General features: G+C 43.0%; 1 protein-coding gene across 11 annotated transcripts in view; it reads left to right on the forward strand.

The window, feature by feature from the left end:
• BMPR1B (bone morphogenetic protein receptor type 1B) overlaps positions 1-25,390 on the forward strand; it is a 519,526-nt gene that overhangs the window by 447,283 nt on the left and 46,853 nt on the right. For all 11 annotated transcript variants that reach the window (XM_006036257.3, XM_006036258.3, XM_014526010.2 and 8 more), the window contains one exon: positions 18,957-19,116. In XM_006036257.3, the coding sequence (XP_006036319.1) occupies positions 18,957-19,116 (160 nt within the window). The remainder of the gene's footprint in view (positions 1-18,956; positions 19,117-25,390) is intronic.

Here is a 25,390-nt window from a genome sequence, read left to right on the forward strand (position 1 = left end):
AGGTCCCCCCTCAGCCTCCTCTTGCTGAGGCTGAACAGGTTCAGGTCCTTCAGTCTCCCCTCGTAGGCCCTGTCCTGCTGCCCTCTCACCAAGCGGGTGGCCCTCCTCTGAACCCTCTCCAGGCTGGCCACATCCCTTTTGAAGTGTGGTGCCCAGTACTGGATGCAGTACTCCAACTGCGGCCTGACCAAAGTCGCATAGAGGGGGAGTATCACCTCTCTGGACCAGCTTGAGATGCACCTTTGGATGCATGACAAGGTGTGGCTGGCCTTGCTGGCTGCGGTCTGGCATTGGTGGCTCATGTTCATCTTGGAGTCAATAATGACTCCGAGATCCCTTTCCACCTTTGTGCTTTCAAGAAGGGAACTCCCCAGCCTATGTATGCTGTGGATTCCTTCTCCCGGAATGCAACACCCTGCATTTGTCTACGTTGAATCCCATCCTATTCTCATCTTCCCACTTTTGTAGTCTGTCTAAATCTAGTTGCAGCCTCTCTCTCCCTTCATGTGTGTCCACCTCGCCCCACATCTTCATGTCATCAGCAAACTTGGACAGCGTGCTTTCCACCCCCTCGTCCAAGTCACTGATGAAGATGTTAAACAGTGCAGGCCCTAGGACCAAGCCCTGGGGTACCCCACTGCTCACATCTCACCAGGTTGAGTACAACCCGTCCACCACTACTCTCTGGGTGCCCCCATCAGCCAATTTTTTACCCATCCAGCTGTGCAGGCATCAATGCCACAGTCACTTAATTTACTGATGAGGATGGCGTGAGAGACGGTGTCAAAGGCCTTCTTAAAGTCTAGAAAGACTGTGTCTACAGCGACACCATCATCCAAGGATTTAGTTACTTGGTTGTAAAAGGCAATCAGGTTGGTCTGGAAGGACCTGCCTTTGGTGAAGCCATGCTGATTTCCCCTGAGCATGATCTCCCCTGCAGGCCTCCCACAGATATGCTCCTTGATGATCCTCTCCAAGAGCTTCCCGAGCACCGAATGTAAATATGCCCATGTTGCAGGTGGGTATATTTGTTATAGGCAATTCAGCTTAGGTACATATAGATTAAGCATTTTATGAAATATTTCACTTTTTGGTTCTTATGCAGTGTATTATTTTCCCAATGTTAGGAATATTTATATTCTAAAGAAGCTGCAGGCATTGAAATGGTTTTTTAGAAAACACGTGGCTTTTATAATTAGTCCACTGTGTCCTGCAAAATAGAATAAGTTTAATCCATGTAAACTTTGGTACTAAGTATTCCTTTTGACCCCTAGCAATGTCCTTTCAAAACAGTTTTGTGCTTTATTTTGTGTAGACTGTTTTATGGGTTTTTTTAAAAATGCCTTTGTAACTTGCTTTTTTCCATCGTAAGCTCCTGGGATAAAAATGCTGTTGTATTGTATACCTTAAAAGACTTATCCCCATTGGTTAAAAAAAAAAAATCCGTGAAACAGACAGTTGATACAGCATCCTCTCCTGAATAAAGCCAGAACCAAAATTTGGCAGTCTGCCAAAAGGGCTAGTTGATTCCCTGACATTATTATCAGAAGATGTAGATCAGAAGTGAATGTGCTTCTACTCCAGCACAGCCGAGCAACCATGTGGAGCAAGCTTTTGAAACACAGAAATGCTTTTAGACTACTTGAACACTTCTCGCAAATCATGCCCCTGCTATCTGTGGTTAAAACTGACTGTTGTTTCGTGCATGCAATTAATTTTGGTGTGTAATAGAGAAGATTCCCCACAGTTGAAACATGATGTTTACTTGCTTCCTGTCAAATTGAGTAAGAGAGTAGCACTTTCTCTTGAATTCAACAATGTTTTCAGGAAATATATTTTGAACCTGAGTACTCACCAGCTAACTCAATGATTCTCTTCATTGCTTACTGTTTCCACACATGTAGTTTAACTTCCCTTTCATCATGCATGAGGTTAGTCCAACAGAAGCAATAGTCAGTTCAGTTTACTCCCTGCTTTGGCAGCTAAACAGTACAAGAATTTAAACTGTCACTTTTTCAGTTACTTAAAATGCTGACTGGCTAGTTGGCCTGGTGACCTGGTAGAGTGGCATTTGCCTCAGGGCAGTAAAATTATTCTGGTTAGCTGAGTAGTTCATTCAGTGACATCTGGGAACTCGAGTGTGTCACAAAAGTCCATGAGTGTTTTGGGTGCTGGGTATCAATTTCCATGAAATAATGCCTCAGCAACTGAATTGGTGTTTTCTGGTGATACTATCTGTTCTGTCCGCTCAGTGGACATGTAGTCACAAGAAAAAGGGAGAGCGATGGAAACTAGAAGGTTTCTGATGAATATATAAATCCTGCAAATTTGTAATGATGATTATCTGTATATAACCATTTGCACGAGAGGGAAAAACATGGAAACTGTGCCCTTGGGCAGTTTTGCAAATACATTTTGCATATGTTAATTTCATTGGGCCTTAGTTCACTTGAAAATCTGTCCCTCCAAGGAAAAAGGTGAAGGAATTCCTGTTTCCTACAACTGAAAAAATAAAAATCTAGTTTACTGTGCAGATTGTACTGGAGCTATGTTAGTTCTAGACATGAACAGCCAAAACAAAGTTGGATAGAAAGGTTCTGGCAGTTATGAATTATTTTGGCACAGTGTTTGCAAGCTTGGCACATTTATTTCCTAAATATATTTTAATATGCAGCTGTAGTCTGTGCTGTCTGGAATAAAATCAAGTTGATATTTTTAGAATTTTGGCCCTGTAGACATTGTTTTATCTTGACCACTAATTAGTGTGATGCTTCTAGATCACTTTTCATTGGAAAAGGGAAGTAGAGCAATGACAATTTATAACTTTTATCTAAAAAGAGCAAAGATTCAAAGTCCTATATTACTTTTACACTTAAATGCCATTCTATTAATGCCTTTGCCAATCTGCATATCATCGTCCAAAATGATAATCAGTAAAAAGCTATGATGTGCTTATTGCAATCTTTGATGGCTTTCTAAAGGTCAGATATCAAAGCACAATTTAGTAATGAGAGCATTAGGTTTAATTGTTTCTCAGTCTATATTTTCTTCACTTGCTGATGTTCAGGAAAGTCTTCAGATTTCTGCTTGTAGTGATATTTATTTAATGTAGAGATGGTAACATTTAGTGTTTGCTGTGTGACCTTTAAAATGCACAGGGAATGGTGTTAAGAGTTACAACCTGAAAATAGAAATAACTACAACTTTGATCTTTGACTTGAGTCTTCTTTAGAAAGCTTAAATAAAAACATAATAACCCTTGAAGAATATAACTTCTGCACGCATGCAGTTTAAAATCTGAATTCTGTTTGTATTCTCGTTTCTTCATATTCTAGCCTCAGCTCCCATTCCTAATCAGTTAATACTGGGCAACACAGGATCTGTTTCCAGCTTCTTTGAAGCTGCACTAGTCCATAGTATTTTTACTTCCATCTCCCAAAATATTATCCCAAGATGTAGATGAGGAAAAATGTGTTCAACCTGGAGCTACATGTGAGGGAGATAATCTTTTTGTCTGAAAAGATGATTCTGCCACAGAAATTATCAATTTTCCTTCAGAATATGTATTAGAATTTCCACCTCACTTCACTGTGGAGGAAGCTCTTCTCAGCCAGAATGAATGACCTGCTTGACTGGGCTTTAAACTAAGCCTGCCGGGGGATGGGTGGACAACCACCAAAGCTAGGCAATATCTACAAAACCAACAGGTTAGGGCACCTAAGGGATTCCACTCCAACCCCAGCCCTGGAACAGTGTCTTCCTGGGAATGTCAGGAAGCCTAGGGTTCCCAATGGGATGCTTGCGCATCTGTATACCAGTGCCAGGAGCTTGGGGAGCAAACAGGAGAAACTGGTCCTCCTACTAAATAAGAATGACTATGATCTCATAGGAATAACAGAGACCTGGTGAGACTCCACCTATGACTGGCCCACAGGTATAGACAGCTATACCTTGTTGTGTCAGGGCACTGTTTGTGCCTGCCACTTTAAGGGCCAGAAGGCAGCAGCCGGCAGGTGCTTGATTAGGGAAGCCATTTTAGATTCAGGGCTGCCCATATAAACAGGGCAGTTCTGCTGCTGAAGGCCAGGCAACAACACCAGCTGGCCACAGAGCTGCAGATCTACATTTGGAGGTAAGGGAGGAGCTGTAGGGGATGGTTAGGAGGCTCCTGGTCCTGGGCATGACCTAAAACTGTACCCTGCCGGGAGTGGGTGGCCTGGTGGGGCTCCCAGTGGCGCGGGAGCCCCCAGGAAATGCCAGGCCAGTTACCACCCCGGTGGAAGGTGGGTCAGGGCGCCTTACCCCTAGCCTTCATGACCTGGTGGGCGACCCCTTTGTTTGGAGGGCCCAGAGGGTGGACCCTTGGATAGTGAGAAAAGGGCCATAGACTCAGGCCTGTCTGAACTCCCCCTGACTGAACCATACTGGGGCCAGGACTGGAAGGGTCAAAGGGCTGGGGGCTCACCGCGAGGAATGCCCAAGAGCTGAGGGCCTGGGATTCCGACTAGCCTGGAGGTGGGCCAGGGCTAGAAAGCCGAAGGTCCCGGTGGGGGGATCACACCCGAAGGGGGTTCAGTTCAGGGAGCTATGTTGCCCGGTATGATGGCGGAAGTGTCCGCCTGAAGGGAGGAATCCAGGTGGGGTTCAATAGTAGGGTTCTGGGGCCCAGTGTGGGGGGCCGGTGACGATGAGAACATCTAGATGCCATCTGCGAGGCTTGGGCTGTGGTGGAGGGGAGGAATGGAGCCGCAGATAGTGCCCCCTGGCATCAGGACAGGAAATGGGCAGCCTCCCGCTTATTAACATCTAAATGAACTAATTTAACAACAAGGCATGGCAGGTGAGAATGCGGGCGGTTGGCCCAGGAACAGGTGGGCGGGCCATTCTGAGAATGGCCTGGAGCAGGCCCCCTGTTACACTTGTACAGGAGAAATTGTGCAGATAAAAGGGGTGGGGGTGTAGCTCTCTATGTCAAGGATAGCTACATGTCCCTGCAAGCTGACATTGGCACCCAGGGAGGGTGAGTAGAGACCCTCTGGGTTAAAATACTTGGGAATGTGGCACAGGGGACACAATGGTAGGAGTCTACTACAGACCCCCTAACCAGGAACAAGAGCTCAACCAGGAATTCGCCAGGGAACTGGCTGAGGCTACACTGTCTCGGTGCATGGTTGTCATGGGAGACTTCAGGTACCCAGACATCTCATGCCAAGAGCACTCAGCCAAATCTGAATGGTCCCAAAGCTTCCACACGTGAATGGATGAGCTTTACCTCACCAAAGAAGTCTATGGACCAACAAGAGGTAAAGCACTACTGGACTTGGTACTGGCTAAAGGGGATGATCTAGTCAGCAACCTAAAAATCAAAGGAAAGCTGGGAGACAGTCACCACGAGCTAATCATTTTACTATCCGTCACAAAGCTGGCAAGTCAGTCAGCAATGCAGAAGTCCTCAGCTTTAGGAAAGCCGACTTTGATAAGCTCAGGAGGCTTGTTGTCCAGGCCCTAAGGGACCATGACTCGACAGGGAGAAGAGTCCAAGAGGAGTGATCACTCCTTAAGGGAGCGGTCCTGAAAGCACAAGGGATGTCCATCCCATCTCAGAGGAAAGGTAACAAAAGGTCTCAGCAACCCCCTTGGCTCACCAGGGAGCTAGTGGACCTCCTATGCCAAAAAAGAGAGGCTTATAAAGGATGGAAGATAGGAATCACCACAAAGGAGGAGTACTCTGCACTGGTCTGTACCTATAGAGAGCGAACCAGGAAAGCCAAGGCTGCAACTGAACTCCACCTGGCTACACATATCAAGGATAATAAAAAGTCCTTTTTTCAGATATGTGAGGAGTCTGAAGAAAAGCAAGGGTAACATTGGACCCATGCTAAACCAAATGGGACAACTGGCAACCGACACCCAGAAAAAAGCCAACCTGCTTAATGGGTACTTCGTGTCAGTTTTTCACCAACCCAAAGGGACCGCCCTCCCTAGCATGATGCAGGATGACCAGGCTGAGAGTGAATTTATACCCAGCATTGGTGTAGACCTTTTAAAGGAACACCTTGAGAGGCAGAACATGTTCAAGTCAGCGGGTCCTGACAGATTGCACCCCGGAGTACTTAAGGAGTTGGCAGGAGTCATAGTCCAGCCACCGGCAAAGATTTTCAAAAACAACTGGTGTTCAGGTAAAGTATCTGAAGATTGGAAGAAGGCCAATGTGGTACGCTTCTTCAAGAAAGGGAGTAAAGTAGATCCAGGAACTACAGGCCAATCACCTTGACCTCAATCTCTGGAAGGATTCTAGAAAAAGTCATCAAAGAGACCATTCTGGACAAACTGGCTAATGGCAACATCCTGAGGGACAGCCAGCATAGGTTTGTTGCAGATAGGACTTGCCTAACTAATCTCATCTCCTTCTATGACCAGGTGACAGATCATCTGGACAGGGGAGAAGAGATTGACATCATATATCTGGACTTCAAAAAAGTGTTTGATCTGATGTTCCATGATCTCTTGGAAAAATTGGCCAACCGTGGCCTTGGCTACATCACAGTCCAATGGCTGGGGAATTGACTCCGAGGCCAGACTCAGAGAGTGGTGGTTGATGGAAGTGAAACATCCTGGTGCTCCATGACCAGTGGTGTCCCCCAAGGCTCCGTCCTTGGACCTGTTTTCTTTAACATCTTTATTAATGATGTGGACATTGGTGTCAGAAGTGGACTGGCCAAGTTTGCCGATGACACCAAACTTTGGGGTAGAGCATCCACACCTGAGGATAGGCTGGTGATCCAGGCTGACTTGGATAGGCTGAAAAAGTAGGCAGATACAAACCTGATGACATTCAATACTGACAAATGTAAGATATTCAACTTTGGGAGAAAAAACCTGCAGCGTGCTTATAGACTCTGCAGTGCTATGTTCGCTAGCACCATGGCCGAAAGAGACTTGGGGGTCATGACTGACCAAAAGATGAACATGAGCCACCAATGTGATGTCACAGCTGGTAAAGCAAACCAAACTCTGGTTTGTATCCATAGATGCTTCTCAAGTAAATTCCAGGATATCGTCCTCCCACTGTACTTGGCCTTGGTGAGGCCATAGCTGGGCTACTGCATCCAATTCTGGGCTCCACAATTCAAGAAGGATGTGGAGAAGCTTGAGAGAGTCCAGGGGAGAGCCATGCATATGATCAGAAGACAAGAGAACAGGCCTTATGCAGAGAGGCTGAGAGCCATGGGACTTCAGCCTGGAAAAGCACATGTTCAGGGGTGACCTGGTGGCAGCCTGTAAGTACATCAGGGATGTGCATCAGGATCTGGGGGAATGTCTGAGTGCCCCAAGGGATGACAAGGTCCAATAGTCACAAACTCCTCCAAGACTGTTTTAGGCTGGACATAAGGAAAAACTTCTTTCCTGTCCGAGACCCCAAGGCCTGGAATAGGCTTCCTCCAGAGGTCATGCAAGCACCTACTCTGGACTCCTTTAAGAAGCATTTTGATGCTTATCTTGCTGGGATCCTTTGACCCTAGTGGACTTCCTGCCCTTAGGGCAGGGGGCTTGACTCGATGATCTCCCAAGGTTCCTTCCAGCCCGAATGGCTATGAAATCTGAAAATAGGTTTCTATGGGTAAAAAACATGGTAGCTCTTGTGAAAGCATACTTTTTTCTAGGTATATTTGGGCACTGTGTAGTGCTGCACAGGCAATTGCATTATGTAGTGTTATGGGTTACATGAAGTATCAATTATTGGTTGCTTTGGGAGACAGAATGCTAGAGAAGGACTGATGCTGTGTTCCACTGTGAAACTTCTGTTATATGTTCTTCAGTATATGGGAGACTTCACATTTTTATAATATAATTAGGAAGTATGTTGAATTAGAGAATATTATCTCTTACATTTTACATACTAAGGGGCCTGATTTTCTTATGAAGCTATCTCATCAAGCAAATATAAATATTTTTATACAAAATAATATAAAGTAATTTAACCAAGCTAAATTTAGCTATCTATTTGAGGCAGTCTGGTGAATACAGTGCAAGGTGCAGGTCATCAAGTTATTTGAAGCTAGATTTTTGTGTGCCTGAAATGTGATATAAGTCATAAGATAACCCTCATGAGTATCATTTCTGATTTATGATATATTTCCTTAAACATACTTTTGAGAACACTTTTCCTGAGGAGAGCTAATTTGTAAAAGAGGGTCTATGAGAGGTGAGGCCAGATCCTAATCCACCTATCAAGTGCTAAGTGGACTTAAACACCAAAGGTTGAAGTTATACATTACACTTAAACCATACTAAAGGCACTTAAAATACGAGCATCTGCACCTTAAAGTTAATTAACTTGTTCTTAGTGCCCTTTGAGCATTTCAGAGTTATGCCACTTCAAGAAAGGGTTGACTCTGGGCTGTGCTACCTAGCTTATGTTTGAATAACTTCAGCCTGCTCCACAGAGATAAAACTAGGCATTTGCAGTCCTCCAGCATCCTAGGATGCACTGCTCTCAGCCCCTTACCCAGAGCAGAACTAGAGCCCAGGTGTCCTGGCTTTTAGCCACACCCTTGCTTACCAGGCCTTTTATGGCAAGAGCTGTGCAGGCAGTAAACAACATTAACCCTCAACATGGAACTGCTTACAGCACGTTCTAACATTCCATAGGTTTAGTATGGTCTAAGGGTAATGTGTAGCTTCACCCTAACTGTTGTACTATTCCACTCTGCTTAAGCCCCTGAAAATATGTCAATGTATGTAGTTACAAAGAGCATGGATCAGGAGAAGGATTTAACTGTTTGTGAGAATCTTGCAGAGGGTGGAATAGGATGAGACTTAGTCACTGAAGTCTGTGGCAGATCCAGGATTAAGGAAAGGGGGCTGCAGTAGATGCCACCAGCACTGCCCCTCAGATCATGGGGGCTGGGACAAGGCATGGCTGGAGTCCTTGGGCCAGCAGGGCCATGGGGGAGAGACACCCAGGTAGGGAGCAGGGATAGAAAAGAGGGACCTGCCTGCCACTGCCACTCTCACTGGTAGAGCCTAGCACCTGCACAAATGGAGCAGGAAGGAGGATTCGTAAGCTCCCCTTGTGCCTAGTACAGTGATAACAGTGAGTGGGTCCTCCTTCCTGCCTTTTCCCAAATGGAAAAAAAAAATCAAGGTAGTGGTAAACAGTAAATAATATGTAAGACCATTTCAGTTTTATACTTTGTGTTGTATAACATGCAGCAGGGAGATAAAGGTTCTTCTTTGTATAGCTCCATTGCAGCTGTTCAGGAACACCAACAGTATCAGAAAGATTTGCCAATTGTGCCTTCCTAAGAAAGACTGAAATTACTTTGTGGCTTTTTTTTTTCTAAACAAATATAAACGGAACACAAAAATAAGAGTAACACAAAAATATATAAATTCTGTATTGCAAAAAAGTACAATTTCAAGTTTTTGCAACCAGTTTATACCATATTTACTCAAATATAAGACAAGGCTTTTTTACCCCCAAACAACATGGGGGGAAAGAGCCTCTTGTTTTATATTTGCATACAAGGAAACTTCACTGAATATGTTGTCCATCATTAAACTGCTTGAAAAAGCAACATGTGCTCAGTAATGGAAACCAACTATGAAGCTGATTAAATGGAGTCAACACTGAGCAATACTATAAAATGCATGGCCCACATGTGTGACAATATACTGATGGGAACCTGCCACAAGGACAGGATAGAGTAAGCCGTCTGAATAAGATATATGGTAGTGGTCATTGTGCTGTCCCCCTCAGCACTCGTTCTTTTCCAAGTCATGGTGAACTACTACACTGAATACATATTGACTTCCTCTTCACTCCCACAGATAAGCTACACCTTTCTTTCCCATTTCCGATGATTCCTGTTTCGTAACCAGCCTTAAATGTCTGGCAAACAACCAAACAGAGCTCCAAACAATTCACCCAGAATCCTCGTTTCACCCCCTCTCTCAGCCAAACAAGGTTGCTTTGTGCCTTATCTTCTTATAAAAGTTTAAAGGATACCAGTACATGTGACAAGCACCTGGTTCGGTCGTGAATGTGGGACTAATTAGCACATGGATCCTTTGTAGGGGGTATCTGGAGTACACACACACTGAGCTGTGGGGTCACCATGGCTTGAAATGCCATTGACTCTGGTGGGGCCATGAGTCAATGAACTGCATAGTAAATTATGAGTCTTTTGGCTTTGGACTAATGTCATGTTTAGTGAGCTACAGGCATACTGGAAGAAAATGATGGGGGGAAGATGTATGGAAGATGAAAGAATGTCACAGACTGTTCAAAAACAAGACCACCAGAGAAGGTGCTGGCAACAGTGAAGATGGGGAGGAGAACAGTGATGGCAACAAAGAGGGGGAGAACGGTGAGGACAATAGGGAGGAAGACAATGACAAAGATGATGAGGACTATGGACCAGGGAAAGAAACAGAGGGGTTGTGGGGGTGGAGGAGAGGGTAAGGGGCATAGAGTCAGTTTTGTGCGATTGTAGTAATTGAAGAAGATGGCAACCAGAACATTGGTGTGTGGTTGCAGTTAAAGTCATGAGGAAGATGATGGTTAACTGTATATTACAGACCGTCAAGTGAACTCTGTTGGTTAGGAGACAGAAAGGTGTAGATATTGCATATAATACAAATTTTTAATTTTGAATATATATATATTCTATATATAAATAAATAATATTTATAAATAATATAAAGATGTAGATATTGTATATACTTAGTACACATTTTAATTTTTTTGAAAAATATATATGCTATATATATATAATATTCTAATATAACAAAAGCCATTGCACTTCCAGCTGTTTGTCTGTCTATCTGTAATGCTCTGGGCCAACTGCGCATGCATTGCCCAGAGCCTTATTGGCAGACACACAGGTGAGACGGAGGCGAAGGTAGTGGGGATCAAGGTGTGCTTCACTGCATAGGGGAGAGGGGAGGGGAGGTGCATGACTTGCAGCCCTGCAGGGGGGCATGGTGCACAGCCACAGGGTGTCATGCAGGGAGCGGCTGTGGGCGTAGGGTGCATGGGCAGCACCCACTGGTTGCAGCATGTGGCCACCAGGGGGGGATGCCCCCCACTCCCCACACAGCACCCTGCAGCCGTGTGCCAGGCCTCCCATGCAGGGATTGCCTGCCAGCTACAGCCATGGGGCGCAGGGTGCATGGGGAGCCGGTGTGGGGGGGGTGTGCAGGCAGCACCTGCCGGCAGCAGCATATGTCCGTGGGGCAGGGTGCACCCCCCCACGCCCACTCCCTGCATCAAATTCTGGATGAACTAAGTCTATGGGTACTTTTAGTAACTTCCTTATATACAAGTTATTATAGGTATGTTTATTCCTAGGTCATTGTTTTCAAATTTGCTTCTCACTTCCGTGTGCTCAGGGAGAGCAGGATGTATCAGTAAGAAAGAGGCAAAGGGGCTGTAGCAGGAAGAAGTGGGAGCCAGAGGGCAAGGAAGCTACCTGACCCTCAAGATTTATTATCCCTGCTTAGCAGAGGGAGTGGGATAGATTCAAGGCAAACCTCCAATAATTAAATTCTATACCTGGAAAATTATAACAAATATATAAAATTTCCATATATATCATATAATTATTGGGGGTGGGGATCATCATATAATCAGGGTACTCTTACATTTGGGTAAATAGGGGCTGGAAATATTACTTTATAATATGATTTTTGTATTTTTATATCTTTATAAAAGATACCTGGACTTTATGAAAAATACCTTAGATTCCTTGACTTTTAAGCACTTCAGAATGCATGTTTGTCATGACTTTTTTAAATAAACACATTTAAATCTACCAAGGGAGAGAAATCTATACTCAATTATTTCAGTGAGAATTTTAACCTAGCAAGGACTGCAAAATCTGGTGCCCAACACAGCTGCGAGAACTTTGAAAACAAAATATAGTATACACAGTATAAAACCTATAATACCACTTTTCCTTCAGTATTCAAGCACATCAGGATTCTTCAGATATGTACCAGATTAAATTTATTGTCAAGCAAAATCTGACATCAGCTGAATTTGGATCACTCTGATGTTGATGATAATACTGAAGTAATAATATTGTACAAATGGCACGCAGCCTTTTTCAGTTTTATGGTAACATTGATAATTGGATAATCAGAATTTTTGTTGTCATTCAGCTTTTCTTCTTTAACATATGGTCATCACCAACAAAAGCTATATTTTTACTTTTCTTGAGAGTTTTTTTTTCAGTAGACCAATCTGAGGTAAGAGGCACAATTTATTATAATTTTAAGTGTGCTACATTTTCACGTTGATTATTTGCCAGAAAATATCCTGTGGAAATTCTTTTATTTAATGATTGTAAAATGGGAGTTAGCAGTTTACTATTTCCCTTTCCCATAAAACAATCATGTAAATGCTGTAATTGCAGCCTGTTGAGATACTATCTATCCATAGTTCATGCTTGTGTATGACAACATAGGAAGGGATGTTACTTTATTTCATGTTTTATTATCCATAGATGTTTGATACCAGTGCAGCTAAAAATAACACAGTAGATAAATGGACAAGTGTGGTTTGTAGACAACTCAAAAGAACTTGTGTTTTGTTTCTTACTGAAGCCTTTGACTTGACTACATTGTACATTCTGATACAAAATTGCAGATTTCAAGTTTTTATTTCTTATAAATATTCAGGTACCTCTTCATAAATATTCTTATTCTCTAGCTAATACATTATTACACAGTGTACATTATTGCAAAATTGTCTAGAGATACCTGTATCTCAAATACTGGCTGGTGCTAGAAAATACTGTGCTTGATTGACCAGTGTTGAGGCAGGCAAAAGCAATGACAGTAAAATGGCAAAATTGGATATTGTATGGATGACATTATGGTGATTAGGGATATTCTGGGTCTCTTCCTAGAAAGATGCATGAGAAGTATCCTGATCCAAATATTAAATTATTTATATACTTGCTTTCAGCCATTGAGATTCAGTATAGAACAAGGCTGAGTTTTGCCCTCAGCAGAAACCAATACAAACCAATACAATGAAAATCTGTTGTGTCCAGAAACCACGATCTTGTGTAAGAACTGTTACTAATTACTCCTCCCTGGGGAACTTCATGGCTTGGGTATTGGAACCTGGTAAGAAACTATAGAATTTTTCATCTCTTACATTACCAAACTTGTTTGAATCAGAGCAGTGCCCAAAAGGGTGTTACCATTTAATGGCTGTTGACCTCCATGAAATGAGTTCTTGGTCTTTGTCCAGATTCTGGTGGAGAAATTCTTGTCCACATCACATCACTGCTTCTACAGAAGGAGCAAAAATCCTTATTCGCAATCTCAGAAGAGAGCCTGAGGATTAAATACAAATTAAAAGATGATTCCTCTAAATCAAATGTATCCATATTGGTGGGTTAGTACCAAGCAGTTTTTATGGGTGATGCTTCTTTTCTGTATCCAGGGCACTTCAGTCTCTAGGACTTTCAAATCAAAAGAAGGCAACAACAGTATTTTAAATCCAAACATAAAATCTTCTAAGAATATATATTTACAGACTAATTGATATGTAGTCCCACATGTAGGATTTTTTTAAGTAGGTTGCTATGATGCTTTCCTAAAATCATCTCTAGGGAAGAGAGACAGATTGATGCAGGTATGTCACATGTGTATGTGTGGGAAATGATATGCATGGAGCCTGGAGGGCTTGTCTTTGGGGGATACAGAAAAATTCAGCATAAGAGAGAAGCTAAAATGAAAAAGCCAACTTCTAAGGAGCATAAAAGGATTTGATAGTTGGCATCTGAAGAGGGGGGTTTTGGTCATTCTTTTTGTCAATTCTCCCTTTCTACTGGTGTTCCATAGCATAGTTTCCAGCTGTCACTCTCTCAGCCTCTGGATTTTTGCAGACCCCTTCCCATACTCACAAAGATCAAGTTTGGGCTGTCTAATGGTGGGCTTCAGGGCATACCAAATACCAGCGCACACATGATGAGATGGGGTAGCCAAAGCCTTGTTGCTGACACATGAAAAAAAATTGTCAGGAACAGTTCTCCAAATAGGCTAAGGGTGCTGGAGGCATGGTGGCCTGTTACTCTCTTGCACACAGTGGAAAAGCATAAGTATATTGTGGTAAAGTTTAGCTACCTTATTAGAAAAGGCAGAGAAAATTATGAATAATTAAAATCTATCAAAATGCATATCAAATCCTCTTGTATTCCCCCACAGTCCCAGTTTGAGTAATCCCCCCCAGTTTCAGTAATCTGCTCATAAAATTAAATCCTCCTCTTATAGTCCTCCCAGCCCCCTCCTTTGTTTCATCCATCCTTTCTCCCTTTTTCATACAAACTTGCATTTCCCTCTGTCTCTGTCACCTCTGCTTCCAAGAGCTTTCCCTGTATCTCTCCAAATGGATTTCCCCTCCCTTGCCAATACCACTGACCCCTCTACCTGTAAGCTTGCTTCTGTCTCAGTTGCTCAGAAGGTCCTCTCTTGGTCCCTGGTAGCTGCCTCTTGGATTAATGCAACCAGCTGCCATTTATAACACTATTATCCCACCGCAACTGTGTCTAGTGTGCAGATATATTCAGCTTAGTAGGAATGGGAGAGCTAGAAGAGACAACTTAGTTAAAATCATTAACTGCATCTACACAGGCTAAGACTATAGTTTCCTGGAACAGTCTTCAGGACCCATGGTATTTTCACCAAAGTGGGAGTATTGACATACATACCATATGCCACTGCATCCTACAGAGTGCAGTGATAAGTGCTACTTAAGTTTTCTAACCTAAAAAGCAAGTGAAGAGGGGGAAAAAAACCTCAAGTACTGACACACAACTCCAGTTGAGTGGGGCAAGGAGAAAAACTCACAAAATGTTCCACATCCTTGCTATGGAGATATAGAGGCTTAACCCAGGAGCCAGGCAACTTGTTGTTTGGAGCTGAGAGTAGTATTATTTCAGCAGGCAACCAGGACACCAAGAACTAGGAGGCTGGAGAAAAAAAGAGAATAGAGGGAGGGTCATAATTTTTGAGGAAGCCTTGACATTTTGATACCTAACCCACGTGCTGTTCTGTAAATTTAAGCATCTTGCATATCAATTATTAAACTACACTGGTTTTCCTCTCATTTTGAAACTAGACCTGAGTCCACATCAAGAGATAAGGTCTGTATCTCTACCCTGGAGTTTTGGGAAAGCCCACATCTGGACTTCAGCTTCTGTTTTATCCTTATTCTTTGAAACCAAACCAAAAGTCTGTATTTGTGTGTCTGTGAGAGTTAGAATAGTTTGGATTTCAAATCCTATTTTCTAACTCATCTTAGTTATAACTGAACATCTAATGACCCATGGATGCACATCATTGCTGTATTCATATTTTTTACTTCAGCAGAAGCCATTTGAGATCAAATTCCTGTTGACCAATACCATAACCATAACACTGTCTTCACATTTGTCTCCACCCATTGGTCTGTCTTCAGATATTTGCAAGAAAAAAGCATACAGCTGAATATATCATGAAAAGGGCATTTACTTGTCTGAAGCTATCAAATTTAGACATACTCTGATGTTTAAGTGTCCTTTCCCCATTGTTTATGCTAGATTTAGTAATTTATGATTTTAGCTTTCTCCTTTCCCTAAATAAAAGTCCCAGCTGGAATATTAGATAGCTTTCAGTTATATCCAGAAAATGTCATGGTAAATGAAAACAGAGCCTAGCATTTTCACTCAGTATTATTATTAATATTTTTATTTAACTCTGCTGGCCCATGAGCCAGATGTCTGAAAATCTTTGACTGGAACAATTTTAATAGTTCTTTCCCTATCCATGACTAACAATGTAATATAGTCACAAAACCTGCTTTGTGACTGCTTGCTGAAAGAGGACTTAGTTTAAAGATCTATGGTCCATTGACCCAAAAAGTGAACATCTGTTGATGTTAATTTGATGTACATAGACTGGATTTAAAAATATTATAATCCTGTTAGAGCTGGAGAAGCAGACCCTAATTCAAATCTAATTTATTAAAGAAAAGAAAATATTTCAAGTTAAGTCACAGCTACTAGTAAGCATCCAGTGATGGCAAACATCCAGTCCTTTGTGTAAATTAGTTTTAATCTTTGATTTTTGCCAAGAAAAAAGGTGATAAGACATACAGATGTGTTGTACATTAAATATAAATGCTGGATACCCAGGATCTTGGCCCCTGGTTTAGGGTACACCACAACAAGTCTGTGGTTTGACTTTCAGAAGTGATGATTTCTGAAACGCTCATTGATTTTCAGGAGATCTGTAGATACTAAATGGGCCATTAATAGAAATTATATATACTCTACAATGTGTGTTCTGTGGCATTCTGTTGGCATGTCACATGCATTGTATTGGTATTATTGATACCTTTTCATGATCAGGTTTGTATGTTTTTTTTTCATAGTCATTGGTAGTGAATTCAGTGTGTTATGGCTATAATTGACCCAAATCCAAAGGACTTCTTTCTAGAACGGTGGCTATCAAAATCTTTACTGAAAAAGGCCTGACTTTCGTCAAAACTAATAAATGCAAACCCCTTTACCCCATTTTATTGTGTCAACTAATTATAGCCATTTCCTGGGCAAGTTTCACTGAGATGCAAAAAAACATTTTTTTTGAAGTACAGTAAAAGCTGCGCTATCCAGCATCTTACATACAGTCTGGCATGCTCTACTAACCGGCATGCCGGCTTGTAAGATAAAGTGAAACCGGAAGTGCCCACCACAGCAATTCCGGTTTCTCTGAGCTGCCACGGCCGGGGCCAAAGCAGCCTGCGCTGCCGAGCCCCCATGGCCCAGGGGCATAACAGGCTGCGTGGGGCTGTGGGGCCCACTTCCCTGTCCCACAGGGCCTGCAGGATGGTCGGTGATGCGGCAGGAGGGACAGCGATACTGCAGGAGGGGAGGAGGGACGCCCCAGATGCAGCGGGAGAAGCGGTGGCTAGGGCTGCTCAATTAACCAGCGTATTTTCTTATCTGGCATCCCCCATTCCCAGAGGATGACAGATAACAGAGCTTTTACTGTATACAAGACTGATAACTAAAACTGTCCCAACCTGAAAAGGGAGTGACCTGTCCCCTGTCCCAACTGAAAACGGAGTCACCTGTGGGTCCTCATGAGGAGATGGAGGTTGTAAGTAGGAAAAACAAAGAAGACATCCCAACAATTCCTCTCCACTTGAGATGTTCTGTGCTGTTGCATCTCACCACCAGAGCCCAGTGGCAGCTACTCTTTAGGGGTGTGTGAAGCGGGCAGTATTTGATTTGGATTGGGATTTGTCCAGATTCAGGAGGACAGTGATTCGATTTGTTGATTCAATTTGGCCGAATCTGAATCTCAAGATTCGATTCTGATTTGGAAAATCAGCGATTTGGCCATAGACGCAGCTTTATGTTTTTCTAGGTACCTTGAGGTACCAAACACGGCTCATGAATGCTGAGATGGTAGGGCAGATGGAGCGTCCCACAGGAGCATGCTGGGGGTACTTCTGTCCACTTCTGGGTCCGCTGCTGAGCATATGAGGGACCCCCCTGTGCTTGCACAGGACGCTCCATCCACCCCACCACCTCAGCATTCACAAGCTGTGCTTGGTATCGCCAGGTACATAGAAAAAACATATAAACCTCCCTGAATCTCTCCAAATCGAATTGGAGGCTTCCAATTTGATTTGGAGAGATTAATGGGTCTCCTGATTTGATTCGGGTTTGGAGATTTGCCCGCCAAATCGGGCCAAATCTCCTCCGAATCGAATCAGCAATGGAAGCGTCACACAGCCCTACTACTTTTGTCTCTTTTTCACTCTGTTCTCCTTAAAGGGAGCAGTGGAGGAAGCAGGCTCCTAACCCTCAGTGTCAGCATCAGAACAGTTCCAGTGATTGGGAAACAATCCTCATTTGCAACCTGCAAAAGTGATGGGCACTTGAGGAGAGTGTAGTTTGAGTGGGTGAAAGAAGCTAGGAATCAAAAATAAGAAAACGTGCATTGTTTCTAGAAACTGTGGTTACAATAGTAAAAAGAAATGCCAGTTATCTCCATGCTATCCAGGCCACACATTTTGACCCTTTAAAGGCACATTACTCTAAGGAAGTGAAATGAAAAGTGAGAAAATGAGTGTCAGGCTCAGTTTTGTTTCTAAGATTCGCATATACATTGGTTGTCAAAGTTTCCATGAGTGGTCCTGAAAAAAGGTAAATAATTTGACACTTTTCCCTCCCCTTCTTTGCACTCCAAGGAGACAGAACCCTAAGCCCCCAACTTTTACAAAGCATTGACAAACTTCCTGAGGCTTCATATTGATCAGTGTATGTCCTCAAAGTAACACCTGCTGGCTTTTTTGATTGAAATTAGTTGTTTAATGATCTTCTCACTGATGTTGGTATTTGAAAAGGTAGCATAGTATTGAGAGATAGAGCTAAATTCTGCTTCTTCCCTCAATGCCAACAAACTCTTCCTTAGAAACACAAACATATTTCCATAACAGCGCCAGGCCCTGTCTTTTACATCTGTGCAAATCCCAGTGAATACAAATATAACTGAGGGCAAAGTGATGTTAAGGTATAACCAAAGATAAAATTTAACTTGGAATCTGTTAATGGTAATGATACCAGTTTGGAAAGAAATTATAAATGATGCCAAAGAAAACAGTCAGTTTGATTTTCAGATTTCAGCTTGAAGCTATATTGCAGTTTTGCTGCACTACCAAATTTGATCTGAAGTCATTGGTTCTCAACAAATACAATACACAAGAAGAATAGTGAGTCACATTTTAATAAGAAATAGCCTTTAATGGATTTCTAATATAGTTTGCTTCACACAAAGCTGACAATTATCTCAAATTTTGGGCAGTACGAATGACTTTTGAGGAAGTATTCAAGAGTTGGGCAACCCAGTGTGGAAACTTATGTTTTTTCCTTCCTTTACTTTTCTAGCCAATTTTCTAGACAACATGCCTTTGAGGAGTTCTGGCAAGCTAAGCATAGAGAACAGAAAAGAAGATGGTGAGAGTACAGCCCCTGCTCCTCCCCAGAAGAAGCTGTCTTGTCAGTGCCATCACCACTGTCCTGAAGATTCAGTCAACAGCACCTGCAGGTTTGTGGAACAGATCATGTCTAAGGAGTTTTCTTAATGAATGTATAGTAGTAATGTAATTCTTCAGTCTGTATTTAAGCTATGTAAAATTAATGTGTGTGTGTATTCAAGTTATCTGGAAGACAACTTTTTTTGTTGATATTTAGCTTCTATAACTTGAGGATTCAGGTTTGAAAATGTTGGCCAATACTTTTATTAATTATTCGCACACAATGCTATTTGAACAAGGTATGGGTTTGCAACAAAATACAAGAAATTGATTATGTATTTACATCTATATTTATATATACATATATAGGGCATGTGTATATTTACATTTCTGCATAAACTGATCATTTGAGATTAACACACACCATCAGGTACATCAGGTATCATAAGATCCTGCATTCATTATGATATAGGGAAAATTAACAGTATCAGCAATCGGCTTTTTTTTGCCTGATGTGGCTGATAATGTGTCCAATAAATGCCTTGTGCATGCATGTAGCCACAGCATGCACGCGACCAGGAGCACAGCCCAGCGACTTGGAAAGCAGCATCGGGCTGGTAAGTCTGGGGTGGGGGAAGGGAAGGGGAGTGGGGGTGGAAGATTGAGGCCCCCACAGTGAGGGAGGGATTGGGGCAGGGGCAGAGCCATGAGTGACTCATCCGTGGGGCGTTGGGGGGAGGGCCGCTCCCACCTCTGTGCACACCCTGAGAGGGCATGGGGGGGCGTGTGCCCCCAGATCTGTGCATGGGGTGAGGGCAGGCTGCCACTGTGGACTGGGGCTGGGCTGGGTTCTTCCCAACGGGGGGTTGTGCCGGGCTGTGCTTGGGGTGGGCGGCAGTGTCACTGGGAGAGGATTTGGGGGGGCTATGGCAAATTTTGGGTTGTCTGCAGCCCCCCCAAGTGCTGCCACTATTCACCTTAAGTATAGCCCAGCCCCAGCCCACCCTGCTTCACACACAGATTCGGGGGCACATGCCCCCATTCCCTTCTGGGGTGGGTGCAGCAACAGGAGCCCTCCCCCGCCCCCCCCAAATGAGCTGCTTGCAGCTTTGTCCCACGCCCTGCCCCACCCCAGCTGGGAAACACATGCCCCTGCCCCACTTCCTTCCTCACGATCATCTGCTCCCCACACCACACTTACCATCCTGAGGCTGGTCTCCATGCTGCCCAGCTGCATATGGGAATCAGATCGGTATCGGCCCATATGGCTCCTTAAAAATCAGCCATCAGTGTTGAACAAAAAAATCTCTATTGGTGCATCCCTAATATTTATAAAATGTTTGGAAAACCTCTAGGGAGTCTTTCAAGAATGATTTTGCATTTGCTTCTCTTGTATTTTTTTTCTTTTCTCAATATTAAATACCAGTATTTTTTCTTAACATATTTGCTATATTTATCCATTTTTATTTAATATTTTTTGGTTATAGATTCCTGACAAACTTGTTTTTACTAACCGTGTTGGAATTTATGCATGAGTCAAAGCGAGTGAAAAGCCATTGCTTGGCTCTGAAAGAAGGAACAAAATGTATTTCCCCTTCCCCCCGTGCAGATGTGCACAGACCACTTTCTGTAACAGTCTCTGTGAGCGTGTCTACATGAGATGTTTACTGTGCAGTTGACCAATTAATTATGCAGTAAACATCTCAGTGTCTACGTATGTGCCCCTATTATGGTGCATGAAACTAATAAACTCCACAGCAGGGTAGTCTTGTAAAATATAAGTATTTTCATGTGCATCAGTGCATGTGTAGACAGTGCCCCATCTGGCTGGGGGCACAGCCAGGGTGCTTTGGTGCAGGGCTAGCCAGCAAGCAGTGATAGCAGATAAGAATAATGCAAGCAAGATAAAGAAGGTATCCCCACCCCTGCCCCACCTCGATTCTATATCTACCTGTCCTAGGGCTGTCACAGAGAGAAGGTATGTCTGGCCAGTACGCAAGCTTCACCCTGAGGTTCTTTCTTGAATGTCAGATATCAGCAGACTGGAGATTGAGGACTGAGCCCCCCTACTCCCAGTGGGCTGGGTGAGATGGGCTGGTGATGTGACGTCTGTTCATGGTGCCCTTGAGTTCCCTCACTGGGGGCACTTTGCTGCTCTGAAATCCCTCCTTTTGTATTCTTTCTCCCCTCTGACAACTCTTCATTCCCAGGCATAATTGATTGGTCTCCCAGTGGACATCAGACTGTCCACATTCTGTTGTATCAACATATTCCTTTGTTCCAACAAACCCATCACATGCACACTTCTTATTCTGGTCATTTACCAGGCCTCTTAATTTAGTTTGTTCCCCAAAACCAGAAATCCCAAGGGCTCTGCAGTTGGGCACCATGACCTAATGCCACTTCTCATGTTAGGGAACAGTGTGGTACATGTTTTCAATTTCCCAGCTTGTGTGTCTCCTGGCTTCAGACACAGTGGGCCCTGAAGGAAACTTTGTCACGAACAGGCTTTTAGAAACCAGTTAACCCTTGCCATTATTCTAATGCATATCTACTTTACCTACCAGCCAATTCCTAAAAGCAAACTTCTAATTATTTTTTAGCCATCATCAGCCACCTCCCATGCAGCACGTGAAGCCCAGTCAGAGCACCCCTGGGCTGGCAGGCTAACTACTGGATCTCTTGCCAGCCTGAACTGCTCTAACTAGGCTCCATGTGGTGCACATGAATAAACTGCTCCAGAGTTTTTTGCTCCCAGGCGCACATTCAGATGGTGCACTCAGTAGCAAAAATCTCTGGGGCCATAAGCTCCCAAACTTATCGGTCTGCATTAATTGCATGTGTAGATGCACCGTGTTACACTCAGTGGAGGGAACACAGAATAGTGCTCATTCCTATTTTCTGCTCTCATGACAACTCAAAAGTGGGGAGAGAGAGGGCCTTGTCCCCTCTTTACAGCAGACTGCAAAGTAAACCAAACAAATGTATAGGGGCTGAGGAGCAAATATACTCCATTCTGATATACTGAGCAAAATATTCTTTCTCTGTGCAGAAGGAGCAGCACCAGAGTGTCTGTGCCTCTCTGGCATTCCTCCTGCAAAAGGAGAGAGCATGTCCCTGTGCTGAGTTAGTAGTTAAATGTGACAGATTAGCCTAAGGTAGATATGCATGGTAGGCCTGTCCTGTAGTGGCTCTCAACTGCATTATTCTGCTTTCCATTTATATATGAAAATCTGAATTTTGTGTATATTGAAAGGTAGAGAATTTTGCCACTGTATGTTAAATTCCTACAACTTTTAAGCTTCTATCAAAATCCAGTGGAGTTTTGGTTATGCAAAAGACTGTGGAAGTGAGGTGGAGGTGTATTGTTACTGCTGCACATGCCAGTTGAATATACACTTCTCTATCCTAAGATGAAGAGTCTGATATTTTAACAATACTGGACTGCTGTTCACGGCACAGTATTATAAAAGGGAAGAATCCGGGGAATCCCATGCTGTTCAAGATATTGAGGCCACTTGTATTGGGGGTTTTTTTTCGTTTGTTTTGGTTTTTTTTTTTAACTTTTGTGTCTTAGTTTGTCATGATTCTTCCCAGCCTACAATGTCAAGTCCTGTCAAACTGAAAAATACCAAGACTTTGATGAGAGCTGTAAGCATTATTTTTCTTTTCTCCTTTCTGCTCCTGCTTCAAGCTCTGATGCTGTATCTAGAAGCAGCCTTTAAAAACTGTTGTATGGTATGTTGTTTTTAAAGCCTTAAAAACACACACTGCCCGCAGTAGGCAGGTTCCCTGCTGTTTCAGTCAGCCATTTCCTGTTCATGCCTACTGAGAGCCACTTATTTCAGGCATGCTACCTTGCACAGAAGAGGAAGCAGTAGAAGAAAAGTTCCAGTTGATTATTTTTTAATCAAATTATTAGAATACAGAAAAAGTTCTGTTTTGGGAAACATCACTCTACTGGACAATGTTTCTATCCCACCTGGATAGCTGTAGGACCTACTGACAAAGTACCTTTCATTGAGCTAATGTGAAGTCTTTCTAATGTGGTGATCAGGAGCTTAGATGTGGGGAGGCAACCTTTTTTGGCTGCAGGCTGGATGGAATAACCCAACCTAGGTCGGAGGGAGGTAGGAGGGAGCTAGGACCCTGCAGCCATTGCCACAGCCAAAGCTTCCTACCACTGAATGCTGCTGATGCAAGACATCTGCAGGCTGGATCCAAAGGTTCTGTGGACCATAGGTTACTGACCTCTGGCTTAGATAAACCCTTCCTTTAGCAAACACAAGAAATTGGGGAGAGTCCTACAATGTGACACTTTTAAAACGTCTCTCTTAAGGTGCAGACAGACATAATGCTTGAACTCTCCCAAGCATGTCACAGGTTGGAAATTGGTTCACTATTGTCATGGGTCAGAGTTGTCTGCACATCCACTGCTAGGTAGAATAGTCACCTTTTCTGCAATTCAGTACTGTTGACCCACCATCAGGGGATGGTAGTGAGTACCCAACCCAGTTACAGTTTTCTGCTTTTCCTTCTCATTAACACTGACTCCAGTAAAACCCCAGTCCTTCCCTGTACTGAAGGCTGTGTGGTGTACCTGACTGGAAGTGCTTAGTTGAGTGTGTATAGGGCAGGGGGCTGCTGGGCCCCTGCTTCTGTGTTCCCAAGGGGCTAGATGCTCCAGAATTGTTGCAGCTTTTTAAGAGCACTCTTCCCCAAGCTGCTCATCAGTTTATTGACCAGGGTTCAGCACATCCCAGGATGATTTGGGGATGGAGGTGTGACCAGGTTGTGGGGGAGAGGCTAGGCTGAATGGACTCCTGTTTCTTTGTGCCTGGGGGGCTTTTGTTGCAGATCTCCGTTACTTTTAATGAGCTGGTAATTTTCCTTTCGTTAGTGGAACCGGAGTCCTTGGGAGCCCCCAACAGCTCCCAGGCACTTAGACTTCCCCACCTGGCCACCTCCCATCCCAAATAAGCCTGGGATGCAGAGCCTTGGTCAGTTGCAGTCAATGGAAGGAAATTGACCAGCTCTTTAAAAGCAGCAGAGAGCTGTCCTGAGAACCCCCAGCCTCATGGTCAAGTGCAGGCAGTAGAGTTTGGGGCAGTAGTGTTCTATGTACCAAACCAGTCAGCTGCCATATGGGGGTTGGGGTGGGAGGGGCAGGGAATGAGGAGCAGTGCAGTGTGGGACGCCCAGAGGGCCAACAAGACAATAGTCATGAGGTGTCCACACATAATACATAACCGGTTCATAGAGAACCAGTTCAAAATAATACTTGATTATCCAGGTATGCTTTTGAAATGGGTTAGGAGGTTTAAACCATTCTAAAATGGCTTGTACACCTAGACACTTACAGTTTAAACTGTCAATGTTTTCAACTTTATGTGCTTGAAGGTAGTCTCATATGAAAGTTAGAAATGTAAAATACAAAAGTAATGATCTTATTTCAAGCCAAACAAGAGGAGTAATTCATACTAGACATTTATGTTCTGTTAACATGGTTCTCAAGCTGTAAAGTACCCCAGTCTGGGTCAAGCTTATGGGAACCATGCCACCCTGGAGCTGCTTTTCCCATTTTTATTTACGTCATGGGTTTCATTTAACCAGATTATAGCCCTCTAGTCCTCCTTCGTAGCTTCATACTGAAGAGTGGCATAAAATAAAAATTACTGAGCAACTGCCTAGAAAGTGAAAGTTTGTGATATATTTATTTAGAGAAAACAAAATAAGGAATAAATCCTACCCTATTATTTTTCTTCAATGTTGTATAAAAATAGAATTTAAAAGGGCGTCATAGGAATGGGTAGTGCCCAAGTGGCACTTATCTTTTTCTTAATTTGCAACATTTAATTATTTCATATTTTTTTTCTTAACTTGTTCAATACATAAAACATAAATAATCAGAGAGAATTTGCAGTATTGATAATAGTACATTTAAGTGGCTTTCAGTAGTAGCATCCATCTAGATGTTCATATAAAATGAAGACATCTTGTGGACACTTTAAAACTCCCTCCTTTGATATTTCTTTAATTCTACTTTAGTTTAAAGGCAGCATTCCAAAATCAAATATGTATCAAGTCTTTCAGCTACCCTATGGGTTCATAATGACTCTCTAGTTCCACAGACAATACCTGATTTTATGTAGTATATAGTTTGCAATACTTTGGCCCTCCAGGTTAGCGGAGGACAAAATTGCAGCTTAAACAGTTGATTGTTTTCTCTTTTAAAAGATAAATATGCCCTGTCATTTATAGTTATAGTGTCAACCCTTTAAGCTCTTGGCAGTTTTACTTAAGATAAATGTCCAGGAGTGACTTATTATCTTCAGTATTCACTCC

The sequence above is a fragment of the Alligator sinensis genome, unplaced genomic scaffold, assembly GCF_000455745.1.
Source record: "Alligator sinensis unplaced genomic scaffold, ASM45574v1 scaffold525_1, whole genome shotgun sequence".
NCBI classification, from domain to species: domain Eukaryota; kingdom Metazoa; phylum Chordata; order Crocodylia; family Alligatoridae; genus Alligator; species Alligator sinensis.